Source organism: Phoenix dactylifera, unplaced genomic scaffold (assembly GCF_009389715.1).
Source record: "Phoenix dactylifera cultivar Barhee BC4 unplaced genomic scaffold, palm_55x_up_171113_PBpolish2nd_filt_p 000568F, whole genome shotgun sequence".
Classification (NCBI taxonomy): Eukaryota; Viridiplantae; Streptophyta; class Magnoliopsida; order Arecales; family Arecaceae; genus Phoenix; species Phoenix dactylifera.
Window position 1 is genome coordinate 165,578 of NW_024067972.1, and position 17,662 is coordinate 183,239.

At 37.3% G+C, this 17,662-nt stretch overlaps 1 protein-coding gene across 1 annotated transcript; it reads left to right on the top strand.

Moving 5' to 3' along the window:
- The first annotated feature begins 3,296 nt into the window (after nucleotides 1-3,296).
- Nucleotides 3,297-17,475, top strand: LOC103719931 (GDT1-like protein 5). Its single transcript, XM_008809421.3, has 12 exons — nucleotides 3,297-3,451; nucleotides 3,546-3,614; nucleotides 5,244-5,303; nucleotides 5,404-5,451; nucleotides 9,486-9,574; nucleotides 9,676-9,712; nucleotides 9,813-9,860; nucleotides 16,517-16,585; nucleotides 16,684-16,728; nucleotides 16,822-16,883; nucleotides 16,990-17,062; nucleotides 17,149-17,475. Exons 1-12 carry the CDS (start codon nucleotides 3,431-3,433, stop codon nucleotides 17,221-17,223), a joined length of 696 nt encoding a protein of 231 aa, XP_008807643.2. The 5' UTR covers nucleotides 3,297-3,430; the 3' UTR covers nucleotides 17,224-17,475.
- Nucleotides 17,476-17,662: the final 187 nt, after the last annotated feature.

Consider the following 17,662-nt stretch of genomic DNA (forward strand, 5'->3'; position numbering starts at 1 on the left):
GGCACGGCACATCCCGTATCGGCACATCTCGGCACGGCACATCCCGTATCGGCACATCTCGGCACGGCACGTCCCGACATGTCCCGTATCGGCACATCTCGGCACGGCACGTCCCGACATGTCCCGTATCGGCACATGACATACCGGCACGGCACGGACCGTCCCGTAGACGTTGTGATACCTATTGTAAGGAAATAAATATTTGGTACTTACCTTTTGCTTGGGCCGTCTCTTTTGAATCTGAGTAGATGGATTGCGGATGGTAACTTTCTCAACACCAGGTGAATAACTATCCTGTCCAGATAGAACCAACTCAAACGCAGACGGGTCACGTCGAGTAGACGTATCAACCTTCAGTGAAGCGCGCCCACGTGAACCGGTCTTCCGTTTTGCAGGCTCTAAAAGAGGTGTACTATCTGGACTTGCAATCTCTCGTAACTTCTTGATCATCTGCAATTGAGAAGCCCCATCTAACTTCTTGAATCGTAGCGCAATCAAATCTAACTCTGCATCACAACTCAACTGAATTGGCTGCACGGGGGGGGGGGTAGGCAGAATATCAAGTTTCCTCCAATGAGGATCTATGCAGTCGAGAGGAATGGGCCGACCTTCCACCCTGTACCGCGCAATCTGGTGAGCACATGGTATACCATGTGTGCGTCGAATAGCACACCCACAATTTGAATCATCAAATCCAACTGAATTGGCTCGTTTCGATTGGGCGAGGACATGATTTAACGCACTTATAGATATGAAACCTCGCAACTCTTTGAATTCAGCTGGCTTGAAGTTGTGCTGCACTACCAATAAACTCTTCTCCAATGAGGCTTTAACGGAGCTGTGCTGCAACTCAATCAATCCATGTATTCTAGTCCAAGATGACTCGAAACTTCCTTGGCTTGATCCAAGCTGCTTTTTGAGCTTTGCATGTGCACTCTCGACCCTAGTAAACAAATGAAAGTTAGATATAAGAATTGAGGCAAATTAAAATTAAATGAGTCTTTATTTGTGATACCTATTTGTCGTCACATTTCCGTAGTGCCTGCATGTATCAGTCCACGCCGCAACAAATCTTTCCTTGTATTTGCTCAGCCAAGTATCTGACACATACTGTAGTGCATCTGGATAGGTACCGAACTCTCTCTGCAGTGCACTCCAGCGATCATTATACTCGTCTTCCGTGGAGGACAGCACTAGTACATTCCAACTCATAATAAATTTATCCCATTTCTCCTTCAATTCGAAAATTTTTTTGCACTTGGCCAAAACATTCCTACTAATATGCCATCTACATAATAAATGTCTAGCAGTAGGAAATACTCTATGAATTGCATTCATCAAAGCCAAGTCTCTATCTGTAACAATCAACTCAGGCAAAACATCATCAGCTATGACACTGCGCAATCTCTCTAATGCCCAAGTATAGCTTTCTTCCCCCTCAGAATTTAAGTATACAAAAGCAACTGAAAATGTCATGTCAGTAGATGTCACCCCCACAATCTCTAAGAGCGGAAGACGATACCTATTCGTCTTGTACGTGCAATCCATTATCAACACACGGGGAAATGCACGGAACAAATCAATGCTGCCAGGGTGTGCCCAAAATAAGTCATGCACAACATCCGTATTAGTACAATTCCTATGCCACTCAATATATTTAGCCTCTGATAATTTACCTAATAGATGTTGCATTTCAGACCTCCCGGCTTTCTCTGCAACCTTAAACCGTTGACGTACATTGTAGATAGTCTTGATAGTCGTAACATTGAGGGCATCTCTTTCCTTCAATGTGGATAATATGTCCTTTGGACGAACCAAACTCTTCGACATATCCACTAACAATTCCGTCTCCTGCTCAGATAATCTCCCTGCATATGAGTGCCCCTCCAGATTCTCTGCAGCGGGATGATTGTGCACTCCACATACGACCAGTAATATCCAATCATCCGCAGTATCCAATTTCTTTCCTCTTAATGCAAAAGGGCATCCACACTTCTTTGTCCCACAGGCAGTCTTTATTCGCTTTTCTTTTGTGGTTTGGTACGTCCCACCCCTCTCACAACCTAACGTAATTCTGGGTTTCTTAGAAATGGTACCTGCATCGGATGATTTGATTACAACAACAAAACCATTTCGCCTCCCAGCTTCACGACACCAATTACACAAGTCCTCTCTACTCTTGAAGATCTATACATTAAACAATTTATGTAAGTACACAGTTGTAAAAATAGCTCGCTAAACTAATACAAAATTGCACAATATATTATAATACCTCGTAAGTTGTAAATTCGCTTGTGTAATCCAGTACAAATTCTGATCCAATTATACTCGATTCGGTTGTAGCATAGCCCTACATATAAAATAATTTATCACCAAGAATTAATGAATCAGAGGATCTGTTCGGCACAAAATTCAGCACGGCACGCGATTTGGCACGAGAAGGCTTCTGTTCGGCTGCAGAGTGCCGAACAGAAGCCTTCTGTTCGGCTTCAGTGTGCCGGACAGAAGCCTTATGTTCGGCACTGTGCAGCCGAACAGAAGCCTTCTGTTCGGTAGAGCGTTGCCGAACAGAAGGCTTCTGTTCGGCACTATGCAGCCGAACAGAAGCCTTTTGTTCGGCGATCCAGTGCCGAACGGAGCACGAACCGTGAAAAAAAAAAACTTTCGAAACAAGGTGGAACACGTACCTTTGCGGCCGATTCTTCGTCCCAAATCACTAGTTGCTTGTCCATGCTTCGAATGGGGCTTAAATCTCCTTCAAAGATCGCCTAAACGATGTAAATGGATCGAGGGGTTTAAGGGGGGTTTGAGGGGTGGTTTTTTTTTTCCTTTTCAAAACGAAACGGAGGAGGAGACGGAGGAGGAGGAAGGGGGGTGTACTGAGAAAATTTCAAGGGCAATATGGTAATTATACTAAAGGTTAGTTTGGGTATTTTTTTTTTGGTTTTTGGGGGGGGGGGGGGGGGGGGGGGGTGTCCTGAGCAATCGGGGGGGTGTATTTAGAACTACCCTCGGTCTCACGCATCACACAGCCCAAAACGTTGGAGAACTTTACTCCTCTGCCCTTTTTTTTTTTTTGCCCTTTTCGTTTTGATCCATCGTATGCCTACGGCCTACCCTAAAAGTCAGCGACCAAGAAAAAGAAAAACAAAATTAAGCACACCCATTACAAACACACCCATAGTCCCCCTCTCTCCAACCTAATTTGTGGGGCCCGCGTACAGTGGACAAAGAATGGCTGGAGGTGGAATCTGAGTACCGATTCCGGTCCTATTAGCGTGACGGTCTTTTTTTTTTTTTTTCTTCTTTTGTTTGGGTACAAGAAGCGGGACGGCCTTCTCTCTTTTGCCTCCCTCTTGCCCTCTCTATTTTGAGACGCTCGTGTCTTTCCGCGGCCGTTGAATTCATCGCGGCCATCCACTACGGAAACATGGGGCTGTCTCTAATCGAGGTGATTTGTTCGAACGGTGAAAAGTGAGCCTCGATTTGGTTCTTCCTTGTTTCGATTTGTGTTTTATCCATGATTTTTTTTTGGTTGAGATCAGGGCTTTACTAAGTCGCTTGCGATGACCGTGCTATCGGAGATTGGAGACAAGACATTCTTTGCAGCTGCGGTAAATCTATCTTTTCTTTTCTTTTTTTTTTTGTTAAAATTGAATGAGAAAAATGCACACTTCCTTGTTCGGATGTATTAGTGAAGATTAGAACTGTGTCTGGTGAAGATCGGATTATGTCAGATTTAGAGTTTGAAATCGCTCTACCAGCACTCTGAAATTTTTTTTTTTTCGCTTCTTTTTTTTTGCCTGAATCAAACTGAGTTTTAAAAGCAAGGTCCTGAAGCACCTTGATTCCTAGTTTCCAGTCTCCTGTTGTTGTGGTAGATAGATTAAGGTAGGCCAACCCTTGGATACAGTGATTTCCTATGAAGTTATACTGATTGATGTGGCGGCCAAAACACAAGAGACCGCCCCGTTTATTACGCACGTGTGATTCAATTGCTATCTTGTCAGAAGGAACATGTAAGATTATTTTTGTCTTAACAAAATTAGGTAAACAAAAATATATAGATAATGTTTTTTTTTATTTTTTTTTCGGGGGTGTGGTGTGTGTGTGTGTGTGTTGGGGGGGGGGGGGGTGGGTGTGGGGGGGTTCTGGGTTTAGAAGTGGCTTTGGTTTCAGAGGCATATATCTCATGTTGTTTGTAAGTACATTGAGCTCCAGGAAAAAGACCATAATAAACCAACATTCATATATTAGGTCCTGTTGATCAAAACTTCTTCTAGAGTCTAGACACACAGACACACACATGCAAGCATGCAAGATACAAGCTTAGAAGCTTACCTCAATAATTTTTGTCATGCTTATTGGAATATATTCTCGAATCTTGATTATAATACACATCATGCATCTTAGCACCCTAGCTCTATTGTTGTGGTCCATATTATCAATCACCTGATGCAGGGTTATAAAACCTCCAATTGATTTTTGTATTGTTGGCAGTTTAAATTTTGTGGGTCATGGTTAATGCTGTTCTCTGTTCAACTTAGATGGCCTATCATATATGTTTACACTAAGAAAGTTTGCACCGGATCCTACCATAGTTCAACTCTCTCCTTAGCATGTAGTTATATCCTAGCGCCATAATATATGATGGGTCATCCTGAACTGTTCATCATAATCTACACATCATAAAACACATGATGACTACTTTTAGTTGCTTTTGGTATTTTTAAACTGTGGATCATAAAAAACTGTTTTTCATGTTATTGAGGAGTTGATTATGTCATGAACCATGATGCATAAGTAGGAAACCCCTATATATTTTTTTTTTCCATTTTTTTGGATGATTTTGATGGTTATGTTACTTCTGTGGATCTATAAATACATAAGGGTTCAAACTTCAACTTCACTCTCTTGCCCCTAACATCTTGCTGCCTAGGCATGAAATTGTAGTTCTGAAGTTTGAAGTAGGAAATGATCTGTGTGCCTTACTTGAAATATTAAATTCCTTTTATTTGTTTTACCAAGATCTGGGTTGTCAAGCTTCTACTATAGCTTCTTGTTAGAACAGTGGCAGTGGACACTGTACCACCGTCAAATGCTACTAGTTGTTGCTAAAATGTACTATGCAAGAATTGTGTGGTGGTCATACCTGTAAGAATTTGGAAAGATGCAATCTATTTTTCCTATGATAGCCTGAACATTATTTTTGTTTCACCTGACATATGATTGCTCTTCTTAAGATCTTGGCAATGCGTCATCCAAGGAGGCTTGTCTTAGCAGGTTGTTTAATAGCATTAATTGTGAGTTCTCTTCCTTGACCTTTACTTTTATATTAAAGCTGTTGCTTTACCTTAGCCATAATTTCATCTGTTTTCACATATATATGGAGTTGGATTGTAGGTGATGACCATCCTATCTGTCTTGCTTGGTTGGGCTGCACCAAATCTGGTATGCTATATGCTTTTTATGATTGAGAAAGTATTATCTCTTTGTTTTTGAACTTATCATATTGACTTTTCATGAGTTTTGAAGTTATTGTATTTTGTTTATCTTCTGTGATGTTTCTAGAAATTAGTACCGGTTTTGGAGTTATAGGTATCTATAGCAATATAGAGGCCTTATGCCATGAAACATCTTATAAATTATATTGAAAATCAAGGTATATGGTACCAGCTTGAATAGGGCGATACGGGGCGTACCGTACCGGTTTGGTACCCGTACCCGATATGGGTGGCATACGGATACTCGGTGCACCAAAAAATTTCATACCTTACCATACCGACACTGTGCTAGTGTGACATTGGTACATGGTCTGGTACCGAGACGACGAACTTTACTAAAAACTCTATATTAATATTTTTGTTAAATGTTTTCTTCGTACTCCAGTGTTGCTTCTGTTAGTTATTTTTTACTTAAGCAGACATGATAGGCTACATCTACCTATATCCAGTAACTATTGTGGAAAATGAGTAGTAATTGATCTAAGAGATAAAAGATTTATGCATAAGTTTACACATTGGAAATTTTATGAATTTCATGCAATTATATTACCTGCTTCGATGAAATTTGGCCCAGTCATTTGGCATCAGGAATCTGAATGTCAGTAGAGACTTTATGGAGCATAACTGTCTGAATGATGGCTAGGTTATCCATATATACTGATGCTTTATCTGAAAAACATGTGTATTCCAATTTCATGAGATTACTAGCTTTTTTTTTTAAAATTAATGTACTCATATATCAAAATTTGCTTTTTCAAGGAATTAAATGTTATGATTTTATGCTGATTGATGTTTGGAAATGTTGAAAAAAATTCTATTCAGAGTAAAACTTTTCAAGTTCATAATATTTTCTATTCTTCTTATATTTTTTGTTCTATTATATTTTGCCTTTCAACAAACGAACACTCGAAAACTCTAGACTTGGGAAAAAAAGTAGAGAAGTAAATTTCATGATTTTGGAATTAAAAACCTCAAAGCACAATCATTAAAAGTCCTCAAAATAAATTGTTTGATCATACCTTCACCAAGGCACATGTGATAAGGATACCTTCTTATTCGATAGAGGTGTTTCTAATGATTAAAAATTGTTAGCTACTACGGTGCAACGAACTGAAGAATCAGATTTGTTTTGATAAATGCTGTTGCTTTCCTTTGTAAATGAACTCATGGATGTTAGTATTTGAAGAATGACGGTGAAAATGGTGCAAGAATATGAAAAATGGTTTGCCGAATCTCAAGATTCTTCATAGTAAACTTTGAATTAGAAGCATTAGGCTATTGCTTTCTTCATAACTGTGTAATAGTATTTGGAACAATGAGATGGAAGTTAGGACTGAAGGTTGTTCTTGATTAATGGAAATATAGAGATAAATGTGCTTCTGGGATATTAGTGAGTGAGGTCATACGATGCATGATAAATGATTAACAGCTGCACATGCTACTTCGGAATCTACTGAATGAGCTTTAGAACATCATTTATCTGGTCTATGGATCAACCCAGAAAGAGCCTTTACATTCGAAATAGTCATTTATATACAATGCTTTATTTTTTTTTCGTTGAGATGTTTTTTTTATCAGAAGAAACATGGGATACATTTCCATGGGGAATCATCATTCTCATAGACAAGTGCTCTCACTCTTGGTTATGTTCCATTTTTTATACTTAGGCTGATGAGTCGGCTGTGCTTCTATTATCCGCGAAAAAAGCAGCAGAAAGCCAAAAAAAGAATTATGAAAAGGTAGCCCTGTAGTCTGTAGCTCATATCCATTGTTCCTTTGGGATTAAAGACCTGAAGATGCTAACGAGCATTTGTGGAGGAGTACAACCAGGGTGTAGGTATACTTTTGAGAGGGAGTATGTTATGGCATCTTCCTTAATACACAGACAGCTAGTGGGTGCATAATGGAGTCTTAGACACTTTTGCTAATTCACAAGGATCAAAGCATCATGTAACATGTTGTATTTGTGCTAACGCTGGACACAACGACAAGTAGGCAAAGGTAAATTTGTAAAAGAATTTGCAACTGGTGGTTAAATTATACTACTTAATTTAAGCATTTTAACACAGACAAATTTTAATGTCTTTATACTGGGACATATGTATGGTTTAGACAAGTAACTACACTTTGTAACCAATCTTTGTAAGATCATAAATCATCCAAGAGCTGATTTCCTTTTAACAAGAGGATAGCATACTGTTAAATAAATTGCTTTAGAAACAGACATCTTGTTACTATGTTTGCAAAATTACATCATATGTAACATTTAAATCGTCACTAAAGTTATTAGGGGCTTATATGACTATACTTAAAAATGCATCGTAGGTGTTGTGTACACACACCAATGATAATTTGCCAAACTCTTATCCTAATAATACTTCTAGAAGCTTATATATTATGGCTGATCTTGATCTCTAACCTTAGACAAGGATCGCTAATGATCTATGTTGACTAGCACTTGCCATGCCAGGCTAGTTACTGGTTTGGTACCAAGTATTGAGTGAATAACTTGGTGTCACATGATGTTGAGCTATATTAAATCTTCATTTCAACATATTTTGATTTAACAGGTGTCTTTAGGGTCTAGCCTAAATGGTGGTTGACCCTTTTTTCCTTTCCAATTATTTTTAAAAGTTGGAGATAGGTGTATGTTAGTTGAGACTTAAGACTGTGACTTAGAAAGAATATAACAAATTTCATTTATATGAATACTTTTGACTTAAGATATTATATGTAAATAAGGAAATACTCTCCATTTGATTTCACCAAAAATATATAGAATTCAAATTCCATCAAACTAAGAAGATAAACTTTCCAGCTCAAGAGCAAATCCCAGAATTTTCAGATTATGTCAAAATAACAAGTTTCAAATATTTGACAAATACTCAAACCTTAACAGCTTATAAATTTTATTTATCCAAACATTAGTAGGAAGCAAAGGTTTGGTAAGAAAAGCACCATATCTTAGTCTCCAAAATTTTTCATCTAATTTGATGCACACATGCCTTAATGTTTTCAGATCTCAGTCTCCAAATTATTGCATCCAAAGGACAAAAATTTTGTATAATGAACCCCACTTCAATTTGAGTTAATATGTTCTCCCAAATGAAGGCTGCCAAAGGTGGGACCCTTTTATCAAGTAATTAAATAAATAAATAACAATGCTCCATCCATAGATGAGTTTATCAGGCAGTGTACACAGACAAAATTATGCTCCATCTATGCTGTCATCCATCTACTTTAGAATCCCTTGAATCAAACAACCAATAATGAGCAACTCCCACTTCCACTCTGTAATTATCCGATCAAGTGAATTTGCACAAGGAAAAACAGATTTTGAAAACAAGAAATCTATGGCCTACTTAATCTATAAGGCCACAATATCTAACAATTGTTGCTATATTAATGTAAGAAATTATTACGTAAATTGCTCTTTGTTAAGATGGATGACCAAAATGTTCAATTTAACTAATTAAATATCCAACTGAGTGCAGAGCTGTAGATTTTGGAGTGCTTATTCAAGAATTTCAATCATAATCCTTATAGTCTATAACTATCAATACAACTTTGTATGTTTTTAATTGATATAGAGCTGGTTTTCTCTTAAATAGGGTGATGAGGACTGAATATGTAAATACCATTTCAAACCACTGTTTCAGCTCGATTATGGGAATGAAACTTCAATGTTTATACTTATGCACTACTAAGGAGCTAATAGGTTTTTTCTATCACTGGGATCAATACCTAAGGAGCTAATAGGTCTTTTCTTTTGTTGGTCTTCGAACAATGTGCTACTTGAAATTCTCTTCTGGTTTGAGCAGTTATATAAATTCTTTTCTGAAAATTATTTTCTTGTTCGTGGTTTCTTATTAGAAAAAAATGAATTGAAATAACAATATTTGCATTTTGGTTTAGCTTCTCTGTTTCCAAATACTCTGTACTATGTATAGATTTTGAATAAAACAGAGTTGAAATGCGCAGATTTCTCGCAAATGGACGCACCATGTAACAACTGTGCTGTTCTTTATATTTGGATTTTGGTCTTTATGGGAAGGATTTACAGAAGATGGGTATGCTTATCTGCTCTTTCTCCTTTTAAAATATTTATTATTTTTTTCTCATTCAAATCAGGTTTCATCACTTATTTCTATACTTAACATTTACCCATCAGGGAAGCTGAAGAGCTGAAGGAAGTAGAGGCAAAACTGGTTGGTGAAAATCATCTCTGGAGTCCATTGGTTTATTTAATTCTATGTACCACATTCTTTCTATGTTTTGTTAAATGGCTATTTAATTCTATTTAATTAGGATGCTGACTGGAAAGCTGGCACAGGTGGCACCAAAGGAGGTTCTAAGGTCAGTTGGCAAGTGTAAACTGGTCTCTATTTATCTTTATTTCTCATATCAACTTACTTTCCGTCGACTGAAGATATCTTGCTCTTCCTGGTCTTCATAAAGATAAGTAACTCTTCAGCAGTGGAAAGCACTTCGTTTAAATGTAAACAGCGATAACTTATTTTCTTTTCCAATCATATTAACAAACATTTAGTTCTAATGCATCCGTGATCACCCAATGTCTCTAATTTGCTCTAGTCAACTTGTTGTTTAGAGTTTCTCTGTATATAAATGCAGAGCAAGTTTTAAATCAATTAGCAAGTTACATTCAATATTTGATGTATTAGAGAGAGTGTACTGTTTTCCTGTCCGTCGAAATAGATCCTCTAAGCCATTTCATACTCTTATACAATTTGTTTTGGTGGTTGACTGGTTAGAGGATTTGCAAAGGTTTCATTTGAAAGGAGCTTGCTAGATAGATTGTATGTGAGGAAATGAGAATGAGAGTGTCATGAAATGGCTTTTGGGTTAAGCTTGTATAGTGTGATTTGATAATGTGGAGTAGGTGAGAGATGAAAAAGCAACTGGGCCAAAAATAAGCCTTCTAAATTCCTGTTTAGAAGAATAATATATGTGTAAAACCTACTTGATGCAAAATTTTTGCTTTTAAAGACATTTTATGCCAGGAGATATCTGTATAATTTTCTTACGTTCTTGTTTATCTAGGTTCTCACAGTGTGCATATTATTATGGTGAGATATTAACACAAAATGTCCATTTATATCTTTACTGATGTAGGATTTGGTTTTTCTCTTCATTTATATTATTTGGTGGTTGAAGAGCTTGTCGGATGATGTCTATAGTATCTTGTGAGGGCTTTGGTAAAACCAAATCTTTGTGAGACTCTGGTTGGCATAAAAATGGGTTACATAAAAACTGTCAATTGTGAATGTTTGGAGACTAACCGCTAGGAACTGGTTTAGATCTTTGTAAAATTAGAGCTGCAACTTGAGTTGTTTTCAACTAGAAAATAACCAACCCAATCATGTTCTTGGGTTGGGCTAGGTTAATGTTTTAAGAAAGTGGATAGGGCTTAAGTTCAAGACAATTCAGACCCTGGGTTTGGTTGAGTTGGGGTTAAGATTCAATCCAACTTGAACCTTATCGGGTACCATGAAGAGAGAGAGCATGCACCTCTCACTTGATTTGATGATTTTCCCTTTTTTCACAATGGATAGCCAAAAGAGGAAGGGGGGGGGGGGTGCGAGCGTTGGCACATGGAGATGAACGCACCATTGTGCGGCTGGGGAGCTGGCCAGATCAAGCCTCAGATCCAGCTGGGAGGAGCCAACATTACCTTATGTATATGTACATATGTAGTTATGTATGCATATGTACATACAAACACAAAGGGAACACAACTTGAACTGATCTACCTTGGCACAATACTGACCCAAACAGAAATTAGCCCAACCTGAAGTTAGGTCAGGTTTAGAGATATAAAAGTAGGGCTGGGTTAAGGTCGAGCCTTCAACATGAGCTGACCTGCTCGAGTTGCATCCCTAGGTAGAATAATTATGGAAACTTAGAAATTGCATCTATTGCAAACCTTTTAGGACAAATATTCAGATTTCTTCACAAAAGAGTCTTGAGAAGGTCGAATGGGGTAATAGAACAAAGACACTGTAATGGGCCAACCAAGAAGGCTGGAAGAAAACCATTTTTTGATAATGTGTTAAGGACATTTATCAGAATGAGATGTAGATGGGTCCTTAATCTAAGCAAATTAAACTATGAGTAAACTTCAAAAATTTTTACAGATTTTGATTCAAATTCACATCCAAGTATGCCATGCAAATTAGCAAACAATTAAGATTCTATTTATGTGCAAAGAAGTTCAACTAGAAAATTTAAGGGTTAAGAAGCATATTGGTCCAGCAACCCTTTACTTGGGGAAGTCACCCTTTTGTCTAAGGTGGAATTTGGCATGTATCCTTCCAGTTTATTTGCATATAAAAGGGAATTATAAGGGAAGAAAAATGACATGAAATGAAAGAAAAGAAAGTCTAGTGGCTAAAAACAGTAAATCTTACAAAAAACTGAGTCAGGCTACCAATGACCCATCTGATCCAATGTTAGAGAACCTTTTGTACCAGCTGGAAGTGAACTGAAAGAGTTGAAAAAAAATACTTTTGAGTATCACAAACAAGATTTGCTCTATGATCCGCAACCAAATTGTATCTCTAAATAATTGCTGAACCACAACATATATGGAATCAGCCGGCATTCTGAATTTCTGAACAAGGTAGCACAGCTTCCGAGGAATATGAGAATATTGTTTAATTTCAACCAATATTTGAGAATCAGATTCTACAATGTTAGAAAAGAAACCTTTTGGGGTGCAAAGTTTCATTCCATCAAGAAGTTCTCTCATTTTAGCAAACGTAACAAACTTATAGAAGTAATTAAAACCCAAAAGAAATCTGCCCTGGTCATCCCATGTAACATCACCAGTTTCAGGTACCAGGCTTGCCTTTGGATGCATCATCACAGTTCCATTGTACAAAATGAGGAGGTCATTTGATTCACTTAGTTCAAAGTGCCTTCAACTTTTCTAGGCTTGAGATTAGAGACACCAGATTCAGAAAGCACTAACCTATCAAAATCATTTGTAGGGGCACCTTTAACCTGGAAGGCAATAAAAATATCTCAAACCCAAATGTTAAAGGCATTTATAATTTATAACCAATGTCTGACTTTTTTGAGTTTTCAAATATTCTATTTCTTTCACACAGATTTCTAGCATGTAATGCAAAGAAGGAATTTTTTAATAGCTGTATCTTGGTCTTCTTAACTTGAATGGGGACGTCAAATATTTAGAATTTGAATAATGTCCAATTTATTGAGCTTCTGGGTACCAAAAAGATTAGAGAATTTGATCCTAATAAAGGCATGCCAATTCACGATCAGGGAAGATTGGTGGATTTTCAGTGCCCTCAGGGAAACAAATATGTTTAGAAGCCAAATGAATTCCATGGGAGTTCCAAGAGCCATCGACTGGTAATCTGAATTTCTGAAGATGCCACATAGTGAGAGTTTTAACAGGATGCTTGGTCCAAACACTTCTTAGATTAGCCTCTCCAAATCTTCTTTCTCAAATAGATTGCCAGCTGATTTGAGAGTAAAACATCTTATGATCTTAGCACACACGAATAGTCTTATTAGAATTGATAAAAGTACTCATACTATTGATGAGATGAATTAAGTCAAGTGAAGGACTAAGCAAGACAATTTCCTACTTAAGATGGCCTGTGTCATCAAACAGTCATCGAGCTTCAAGCCTACAACCTGCAAGTTTGAGTCATCTCCAATATCCCACCAGAAATTTAATTATCCCTCACCTACTAACTAGCCGATGCTATTCTTGGATGATCTTTAACTAGTATCAACCTTCTCCAAGCGAGCAAACAACTAAGATGATTGGCCAACAAGGTGAGCATAAGACTTTTTCACAATATTAAGAGAGAAGAATCTTGGTACATGAGGATTCATTCAATCTCTTCTTCTCCCATACTTTGATGCTATGAAAAGTTATAGCATTAACTAACCTTTTAAGTCCACCACCATCTTCAGAATCAGGAAAGAACAAGTTACTCCACCATTTGATGCTTTTGAATGCCTTCAAGTCACCTGATAAAAAATTCGTAATGATTCTTTCGATCTTATTTATGAGCTTTTGAAGGGGAAACGAATAAAAGGTCATGTAGAGGCAAGGAAGAGGTTAGACCCATGGTTTATGAAGTTACTTTTCTAAAAGCTCTTCTATACTTAAATAAAGGGTAGAAATAAAGAAATTAGCAACGATACCAGATAATGCAAGCTGCTTTATTGAAGACTTCTGAAATGGGTAAAGTCTTAACATAAGTAATCAGTTAGGGCATAATCATACATGTGAAGTTCATGGATAACAGATAACCATCTTATAAGAAAATTGTGGAAGTTCTCTAGAGTATATTATAACGGAGGAAGCATGAAGATGATTTAAGATACAAATGGGACATGGTATGGTTTTGACAATATGACAAATTTTGAAATGTCAGGATATGGATATGGCTAGAATACAAAATAAATGAATGTATTCTGACAATAATTAAAATTTATCCTGTCTAATAAAAAGTTTATAGTTTTAGATCTTGTTTGCTTGATTCATAGGTTCTGTTTCTCCCACTTGCTTAGGATACTAGAGGGACAAAGGAGGTTTTATTTCGCTTAACTGACTAGCGAGCTGGTGGTTGAATTGACCCAAGATTACTTGACCAGAAACCTGATGACCTCCAACATTATCTGTGACATATACGCAAGTATTTGGACCACATATCAATGTATCAAGCGCATTGAGTTGTAACAAATGTTTATCTGGTGCTGACACCACCTGGACATCATGGCACTACACATGGTCAAGGTGCATTGCAATAGCAGATTTGTGATAATTAGCTATCTAACACAAGATGTGGTTGCCTATTGGAGTGACAAGCCTAGCTTCTAACTGCAAGAAGCAGATAACCATGTCCTCAACTTGAACTGGGTAGGTGTCGTGTTTCTAGGGTTTATGAGTTTTAACATGCTTAAAATTGAAGCGGGAGGTAAAATATTGTTGTAAAGGTAAAGGGTATTTACCTAGTAGTAAATCCACATCACCAAAGCTTGCTTTAAAATCCGCAATCTACTGTAGCTTTCTGCAGTTTCCTTTGGCTGCTAGATGTCTTCCAATGAATGTCCCTGCAATATACTAATGCAATTATACCCCATGGAGAGAGGAAACAAGTGCGTAAACTCAAAATGTGGACTTTATCAATTAATGTGTAGAATTTAGTACATAGATGGGGTATTTTTTGGGGCATTGGGCACCTAAGATTTAATGTCTCCAAAGAACGGCTCAAACTAATGAAACTATGAATTGGAAGCAAATAAAGTTTGTATTCATCAAATCCATGAGCTAATGGCAGTTCTAGGCATCTAGTAGCAAGAACTGGCCATTAGTTAGGACTTGACTAGATGGTTCTGCTGGATTTATTTGGTGTACACGGCAGGATTTAAACTTTGATCCACACTATCTTGCTGATGTCATTCTAATTTTTCATTGTTCTCACCAACAGGAAAACATGATTAAGCTGTCAGATGTGTTGTATGGCCAATTTGAGCTGTCAGACCCAGTTCAATGCAATCGGCATTCTTTTGGTGTTTGCACTTCATCCATTTGGTCAGGGATGGACTTGGTGCCCATTCTGACCCGTCTAAAGGCCTCGGCTTGCACCACGGCCTCTTTATGCTTCTTGCACCATTGGTGGATCCATTTGGCACTAGCTTGATTCATACTATGGTAGTGTTGGTATATGATATGTATTAAATGTAATTAAATTACTCGAGGGAAGTGTCCGGAGTTTACAAAAGCTTAATTAGCCTTATTAATATTGGGGTTCCAAGCACCAAAGGTTTTTTTCTCTGGCTTCGAAATCATTTACCAACTCCATAAACAAAATTTCATCAGTAGTGACTTACCTTATCTTGATAAGTGTCTTCAGATTTTTCCCTTTTCAACACTAATTTCCTCTAAGAGTGGCATATAGTGACTGACATGCACTTCTGGAAGGGAAGATTGAAATGAGGTAAGGATGGCTATGTTAGTCATAGTGGCTGCAGTGCAGTAGCAGAAATCCTTCGCTTAGGATGCTGCACCTGCTTTGGGATCTCCCCGGAAAATTGCCTTTGTTAGGAACATCAGTACGGCTAATGTAGGCTTATTTGAACTAAATTATTTTTTTCAAAGTTAAATAGCACTTCATAAATTGACTGAAGTTTATGGAATTTTCTGCTTGTGAGAACATATGCATAGTTACAAATTAAAGTCAGAACATGCATGCTTTGCAGGAACATATGAATATGCAAATTATTAAGTCAGAATATGCATTTTTAAATAATGAGCCACATTGGTATTCGAAGCATGTCTGCATGTTAGGACTGTCCAAAGGTTCCATCAATGTTTGCTTTCTTTGATCAAGTGTGTGCTCATGCACCCAGGCAAATTTTAACATTGGATGTTGGAGTCTACTAATTGTGTAATTCTTTGTGATGCATATGGATATTAGCTCTGGGCAATCACTGTTATGTATTTGTATGTTGTTGAACCAAAAAGGAATGACAATACTTGATAATCTTCTTGTTATCCAGTGTTATTGAGTCAGTCCATTCAATGGTTCGAAATGTAATATCGTGACAAAAGAATCAGATCCTGTACCAGATCAGGGATTTGCTGTATTGTTTGCTAAAATCAAATTCTGGCAGGAAACCTTAAAAGGCTGTTTTGTTCATAGTTATATGAAACTTTAGACTGATTATGGGTGTTTGAGCAAGGATTATTTGGTCTTCAATATTTACAGAATATACCAGCGAGATGATTGATAACTTCCTCTCCAGTACTGTTCGTAGGATTATAAACCTTGAACCCTAGGTATTTACTAGCTAGATGCCCTGTGCACTGTATCTTCCTATTATATACTTCCATCTCTTCTGAATGACATGAAAATTTAACTATAAATCATATCAGGTGATAATGGCATTTTCATGTTGTATAGTTTGTCAGCCATTAACTAATTACTTTATTCATTCTTCATAAATAGGGGGATAATGATTTAAAGAAACAGCAGAGACCATTTCTGACACAGTTCTTCTCACCCATATTTCTGAAGGTATGGTTGTAAGGTCACTGGTACAAGATAAAAAATATAGATGCAATGTTGTTATATGATGCACAGTTTTAATATGCTGTTCTTATCCATCGCTGCAGGCATTTTCCATTACTTTCTTTGGTGAGTGGGGTGATAAGAGTCAGGTAATCTGTGGATAAATAATTTCTTTAAATCCCATGGGTTTCTAATTGTATTAAAGTACTGGCCATTATAATTAGCTCTGTCTTTCCTCTCAGATTGCTACAATTGGTTTGGCCGCTGATGAAAACCCATTTGGTGTGGTTCTTGGGGGCATCATGTATGACCCGAACCTCATGTCTTCTTTATGAATGTCCCTTTTATTATAATGTTATTTATTTTAGCTGAATGCTACTGTTTTTCTTGGTTATTATATTTGGGTGCAGGGGACAGGCATTGTGTACTACAGCAGCTGTTCTTGGCGGAAAGAGCTTGGCATCCCAAATATCTGAGAAGATGGTAAGGGATTACCCTTTTAGTTTTTACCCTAAACACTTCTTTAAAAAAATGATATAGACATTGATGCTGTATTAATCTGGTTGTAGGTTGCACTCTCCAGTGGGGTACTTTTCCTAGTATTTGGGCTCCAGTCCTTCCTGTCAGCAGTGGGAGAGTCATGATCCTCACTTGCCGTCTTTTTCGTGTTCAAATGCTTATCTGGTTGCACATTTTGCTTTCCCTATTCATTCCAAGATATATGTCATGGGATGTCATTTGCACCACAGCTATTCTGACTCAAAATTTTTATACAATAGGAGTTATTCTCACAGCTTCATTTATGAACAATCTGTACCATAGTTATAAACATTTTATCAATTCAGTGACAAATAGATTACTATCTATTATCAATATGATCATAAATTTTACTCCTATTTGCTTATCCCTTTCAAATCTTTGTATTGCATTGAGATCTGTTCGTTGATGAAAGAAAACCAAAGACATAAATATTTAGGCTTTGTAGGCGCACTAAGGAAATCTGGATTCATGCAATTCTCTATATTTACTCTTAGGGATTTTGTAATCAACGGATGTAACATAATAGAAGAACAGTCTTATCGA